The 6,749-nt window shown below is 34.9% G+C and overlaps 1 protein-coding gene across 1 annotated transcript; it reads right to left on the bottom strand.

Moving 5' to 3' along the window:
- Window positions 1-347: 347 nt before the first annotated feature.
- LOC110907105 lies at window positions 348-6,395 on the bottom strand. The gene is made up of 10 exons (XM_035983035.1): window positions 5,894-6,395; window positions 5,508-5,822; window positions 5,263-5,353; window positions 4,600-5,204; window positions 4,459-4,513; window positions 3,371-4,402; window positions 1,546-1,559; window positions 1,262-1,491; window positions 703-1,182; window positions 348-593 (listed from the first exon to the last, which is right to left on the bottom strand). The coding sequence occupies exons 1-10, from the start codon at window positions 6,393-6,395 to the stop codon at window positions 348-350; spliced, it is 3,570 nt and encodes a 1,189-aa protein (XP_035838928.1).
- Window positions 6,396-6,749: the final 354 nt, after the last annotated feature.

The raw sequence follows: 6,749 nt of genomic DNA, 5'->3' as shown, positions 1-6,749 counted from the left end.
TTGACATCTAAATTTACATTAACACATGAAAGTAGAGTCATAGATAACACACACCAATACATGTTAGTAAAGCTACTAAGGAACATTGTGACAAAAAGTTGTACGTGAGCCGAATCCACAAAGTAAACAGTATCAGGGCGAAATCAAACAATCTTGGCAATAATAAGACTTACACCATTGAAATATGATACCATATAAACAAACTGTTCCAAAAACGTAGATAACAAAATACATCGAAGGATCATAATAATATCGAAACATTGTACGATGACAAAAAAAAAGTTGAACATCATTACTACAGGGAGATAATTGTTTACCACATGTATTAACCACAACAAAAACATTCCTTAAAAGTTGTGGTTAGAGATGAGCAACCTATTCAGATTTCTATTGTAACGAAGATCAAACTGACCACCATCCGCCAAACCATCTTGCCGCATAAAGTTCTGCCATCCTCTTAATGCATACCGAATGCTGCCACGTGCAGTTTCCTCCTGCATCTCCAAAGTCATTGAAAATCCGTCTTCAGTTTCAACTGTCATTTCATCAAGGACGGATAAATCAACGTTCATGGCAAAGGGCTTCGGAAAACGCTGCATTACAATTGCATAAAAGTACATAATTAAATGGTTAACAAGAATTCAAAGTTTAAAAAAAAATCCATAATATTAAGTTAACACATGTAGAAAATGAGAGACTTACAAAACGAAAGGTGAGACACCATGTCAGTTCGTAATCATTGGCTTGATCAACAACTGATGGAACATCTAAAATGTCTTGTTCTAATGGAGGCTCCGCTTCTTCAACCAGGACATCAGAAGGACCATTTACCACATTATCTTCCAAAATAGCTTCTTGTTCAAAGGACACAACATCATTACCATGATCCTCAATCTTAACCATTTGGACAACTGGTAAAGGACGGTCCGGAGTTAGTGACTGCAGACCGTTAGGACGGAACAGTAACATTCTAAATACCCGATCGTCAATCAGCTCAAAAACCAAAAAATCACCAGTTACTAAACAGAGATCCTTTGCAATTTGAGAAAAATCAACAATGTAATGGTTAATATCCCAAAGTCTACTTATGCTAACATTCCATTTATTATCCTCGCCAAACAGGATAAGAAAATCATCAAACAAATTATCACCATTGAAATGATGTTGCATAAGTGGTAACCACTGCAGTATATTGAAAAGATATTAATAATTATAAGATGTAAAGGTTTTTCAAACATAATAGACAGCGTTTAAAGCTTACCAGATTGCTTAACTGAGGATGTAACATAACAATATGGAACTTTGAATAATTCACCGTGTGTAGATAACTTTTGAAGTGAGTTATTCTAAATGATGATGCATCCATATTTTGGAAAACAACAAAATCTCCGTCTTCTATACCAAGTACACTGACGACAGTTGGCCACCCGTTCGAAATACAAAAACCGTTTGTAGACTCCTTGATATTAACATCAAACATTACAGATTCATCTGTAAACAAAAGAACATTACCGGTAGCCCTTTAAATCATCCAATCTGTTGTACCAAGTTGGCAGGAGCTGTAAAGATCAACGAGAATAGTAAAATCGTCAAAAAAAACCAACATGTAAGATAGACTTCACATCAGTTAATTTATTAGGTAACGATACAAGTTATGAAAATTAAACATATAACATGTTCTATTTTAGTCCTGTCTTCTATATAAACAACAAAACCACTCTCCATAACTGTGAACAGAACAAAAATAACATTAAGATAACGATAATCCGGTAAAAAACGAAATTAACATTAATGATTGAATTATGAAAAACACAGTAAGGATGTGTGAAACAACAAACAACAGTGATATGTATACCTTCAAGAATCAAGATTCCAAAAAAACAAAGGACAACGATTAAATTAGGAACTTATACAGAGATTTGCAATTATATAGAAAACAAATAACAAAGATTAAAAAACAAAAAAACTTTTCAAGAACAGATAAACAAAATCATGTATAAAAAAAATTGTGTCTAGGGTTTAATGATTAATTGAACACACAAAAAATACATTTAAATTTATTGTGTTTAAATCGGTTTAACCTATGCTCATATAGTAACACAATGAAAAATCACCAACAATCTAAAGAAAATTCCATTGAACATTAGAAACTTTATAACAAATTAGGGCAAAAATTACACTAAGAACAGTCGGATGGAGAACAAATAGGTTCGAAAATTAGGAGGAAAATTACACTAAGAACAAAATTACATTCAACATTGAAATCATTTACTAAATCAACAATCATAGGTTCGAAAATATAGAAATTGGAAAAAGATATCCTTACCAGAAGCAAAATCGCCGAAGAAACTTGTAAGAAAAGCAGACGCCGATGAAGATGATGAAAGCACGATGACGGATTGTTCGAGAAATGATGAATGAGGGTATTATAATATAAAGATTCCTTCATCTTCTTAATCTTGTAAACACAGATCTTCGTAAATTTGGAATGACTGATGTGATTAGCTATAGATTGGAGAGATGCAATGATAAATTGGAGGAAAAAAGAAGAAAGAGGGGAATTGTAGGCGTGATTTTAATTCAAAGGATTTCAAAGGAATAGAGGGATGTCATGATGAAGGTGAAGATATGAAAAAGGAAACGGGAAGTAAGGTTTTAGCACTAACAGAAAAAAAAACGGTTTTATATTGGAAATAAGATGGGTAATAAAAGGATAAATGGCAAAACACGGGTTGCTAAACAAAAAAAAAAGTTTATACTTTAATGCGTAAATACTATATTACAGGTTCGTTAGAATATAAACAAAAATGATAGAAAGTACGTGAACTAAGATAAATAGAAGATAAACATAAAAAATTCACAAGCCATTGAATATCTCTTTATATACAACATTCATTGTTTTATTTGTAGGTTTGCCTTCATTGTCAAGTATTAGTAACTTGATTCCATCTCGTCTTGTAACCCTGGATAAAGTTACGTACAACTGACCATGTGTGAAAATTAGTTGTCTTAAGTACAAACCAACCTTAGATAGCGACTGGCCCTGGCTTTTGTTGATCGTCATCGCAAAACATACCGTTATTGGAAATTGCCTCCTTTGAAATGCAAAAGGAATCTTTCTGTCCAAAGGTACCAAATTCATTCTAGGTATGAATGTCCGAGAACCAATATTTCCACCTGAAATTATCTCAGCTTCAATTACACGGCTGTAAAGTTTTGTAACCTTTAACCTTGTACCATTACACAAACCATTTCGTTGGTCAATATTTCGTAACAACATTACTGGAACACCAACTTTAAGCACTAACCTATGATTGGGTAATCCAGATACTTTAAGACTGTTCAGCACGTCGGGTGAGTATATTTTTACTGATCAGCATTGCCATCTTCAATAGGGCATAGACTGTCAGAACTAAGATACTCTTTTTCTTCACCTGGGAACAGTGCCAACAATCTGTCATTAATCTCGTGAACAACCTCATTCTTAGGCGCAAGTATAGCTCTAGTACTAAAGTAATTACGATCATTGTAGTTTTCCAAGATTGACGGATAGACAAAATTAATCAGGCTAGAAATTGGGTCAGATGAGTTGTCAATTAAAAGCTCAGGTGGTATTTCAATTATTGCTTCTCCATCATTGGAACGACCAACATTTCCCTCACCAACGTCCAACAACCATTTTGCAAAATTATTGATCTCTTCAACTTCAAATGTAGGTCTTCCAACGGTTAACCTCATGTTTCGAGTTAAAGTCAACAACTTACACTTCCTCCACAGATAAGACGAACATAATGAGGCATTCACAATTTCTTGTCGTCCACCGTTTGGAACAACAGATAATATTTGCCTAAAATCACCACCAAAAACAATAACCTTTCCTCCAAATAGAACATCAGATCTGGATGAATTAGAGATATTGAAAATGTCATGCATAATTCTATCCAAAGCCTCAAATGCATGTTTATGAACCATAGGAGCTTCATCCCATATAATGAGTTTGGTCTGTTGTAGTAATTTAGCTACATCATCGTCAGGTTTAATGTGACAAACGGAATCCTCATTAAGATTCAAAGGTATATGAAACCTAGAAAGCGGCGTTCTTCCTCCATCCAACAGCAATGTTGCAATTCCGCTAGATGCAACGTTTAACACAATCTCACCTTTTGACCTAATTGCAGCAGACAATGTTTTCCATAAAAATGTTTTACCAGTCCCGCCATAACCGTAAATAGAAAATACTCCTCCATTGTCTCCATCAACTGCGTTCATAATTTCTTCACATACTGAACGTTGTTCATCCGTTAACAAATTCACATGACCTTGATAAACATTTTGTGAATCTGTTCTGTCGTATGCAAGCTCTTCGTTAATCAATCGGCAGCGAAAGTTAAAGATGAAGTATCTGGGTAAGGCATTGATACAAATCTTCGAAGCGATGAATTATTTCGAGTTAAAAACTTCTCAATTTCGCATAAAACATAGTTCTTTAGTTGCTCATCAGGAATTGATAAACCTGTGAAAATTCAGAATAACATATAAATTTAATGATAAATTTTTAGTAACTGTAACAAAAATATAATATGAAATTTATAATTTTACCTGAAACACGATGATACTTTGAGAATCTGTAAAGAAAATCATCTGTCATATACTTCCATGTGCTTTCCCAGACTACTTCAGGTCTAGATAAAGTGCTTGACAGTAATATGGTGGCGAATAAATTGCGAATATAACCTGCGCTACCTGATATATTTGCTTCTTTGATGGCCTCAATGTACTCTGAGTCGTCATTCAACAAACCAAGCGCATAGCAAGCATTTCCAAAAGTATCGTACACTCGACCATTAACTGTTTTAATATAATCAAACGATGTTGGTCCTTTAACTTTGTTAAGAAGAATTCTTAAATAGTACGCTTCACCGGTAGACAGAGAAATGGAATGAATTCTGCCAATTGTTTTTCCTTTTATTCTCGGAACCCATATACGCTGGTCAAGCTTCCACACATAAAAACGTGGAAACTGTACATATGTTAGTGTACGTGCAACGGTGTCGTTAGGATCTTGATTACGTTGCGTCCAAGACAAAAACATTGATGAGTTCACAGATGACTTGTTTAGGACGTGATTAATATCTTCATCAGGACCGAAATAAACAGTTTGTTGTCCAGGAAGATGGAAAGGCAACCTCATAACAGAAGGATTCCTATAATTAACTTCATTCGAAAAAAATCCTCCAAGAGGCTTCACAAGCCGATATATACCTATAATCATAATACTCTTTAATTTCATCATTTTCTGCTTGCTCGTTTTCATTATTGCTCGGAACCATAGCAACTGTTGCTCTATCAGGCCCTTTATTATTATATTTGAACAAATACTTTATTGACACCGCTTGGTTGCACCATTCAACGTTTATATGCGCCTGATATCTTTTCAAAAGTTTTTTGTTGTAAGGTACAACACTTCTGTTGTCTAACTCAATTCTATTTTTTTAAAACGAAAGCACCGTCATCTCTTCTTCTGTATAAGGGAAATCCGTTAGCATCTAAGGTTGAGTGATCTTGAAATTTCTTGGGAAAACCTTTTGAACATTTTCTATCAACCATACATGGAGAGCTCATTCTAGCGTTACCACATGGACCGTGAATCATATGGTCTTTCACAAGCGTATAGAGTTCCGGGTCTTCGTTTATATCAGGGATTTCTGCAGAAATAAACTGATCAACATGGTCTACAGTTGGAAATTTGTAATCATTTTCCATGAATAAGCACATATGCGCATGAGGCAATCCTCGATTCTGAAACTCAATAGTGTAAACAACTACACAACAAGGTAAGAAACTGTTACATAACATTCAGATCATGTTTAAAAAAGTAAATTTAATAACATACCAGCTGCAGCTTTTCCAAACAAATGACGGTCTTTCAAATCTTTGCAAATTGCATCCAGCTTTATTTTAAACATTCGAGATAGAATGCCAGGCCTATCCTCCGGATTAAGATTTGTGTCCTTAAGAAACCTTTCAACCTCTGGCCACTTGGGATTACAGGTAATGGTTATAAAAAAGTCGGGATAACCATACCATTTACAAATAGCCATAGCATCTAGATAGTTTTGCATCATATATCGTGACCCGCCTGTAAACGAAGATGGAAGGAAAATACGTTTTCCAACCTTAGACAAATCTTGTTGGCCGTTAGATCTTAGTTTGCGGATACTCTCGTATGTATCAGACCTGAGATCATGTTGCTGAAATCTTATAAAGTTAAGTCGCTCGCTTTCAATCATCGTATAAGCATCAACCAAGAACTGTTGGAATAACCGTCGAGAATTTAGAATCAATGAAAACTGGTTACTATGATCTTGTACACGATACGCAAAGAAATCTCTCATTGTACAATTCGGACGTTTCTTGTTAGTAACATCAATGACACCCCTATGAGGTATGTCAATTCTTTAACCGTCGTCTCCATATGGGAACAAAATAGGATACTGAAGTGCAAGATAGGAAGGATGCAACTCACTTATTCTTTTAATGACCCCGTTTGTGTCTCGACGATGATATCTCTATTCTCAAGAGCGTTATCAATATCTCCAACAATAAGAGCGGCAACCTCGGAGGAAGTAGGTAAGTTATAAGTTCGACCATCTTGTTCTCTTTTCCCAATAAGGCGAAGCTTCAAAGTAGTATTAGGATTCTCTTGGAAGCAATCTCTAACCATCCTATAAATTTTCACAAGCACATTG

This window comes from Helianthus annuus, chromosome 14, assembly GCF_002127325.2.
Source record: "Helianthus annuus cultivar XRQ/B chromosome 14, HanXRQr2.0-SUNRISE, whole genome shotgun sequence".
In the NCBI taxonomy this organism is placed as follows: domain Eukaryota; kingdom Viridiplantae; phylum Streptophyta; class Magnoliopsida; order Asterales; family Asteraceae; genus Helianthus; species Helianthus annuus.
Note: the sequence above shows the minus strand (reverse complement) of the source record. Positions and strands in the feature narration are given on the sequence as shown.

Coding starts and splice junctions, on each gene's coding strand:
- LOC110907105 (XM_035983035.1), bottom strand. CDS start 6,395: ATGAGAGATTTCTTTGCGTATCGTGTACAAGATCATAGTAACCAGTTT. Junction 5,205..5,262: donor AAAGAGTATTATGATTATAG/GTATATATCGGC, acceptor AGTTAATTATAG/GAATCCTTCTGTTATGAGGT. Junction 4,514..4,599: donor AAAGTATCATCGTGTTTCAG/GTAAAATTATAA, acceptor GAATTTTCACAG/GTTTATCAATTCCTGATGAG.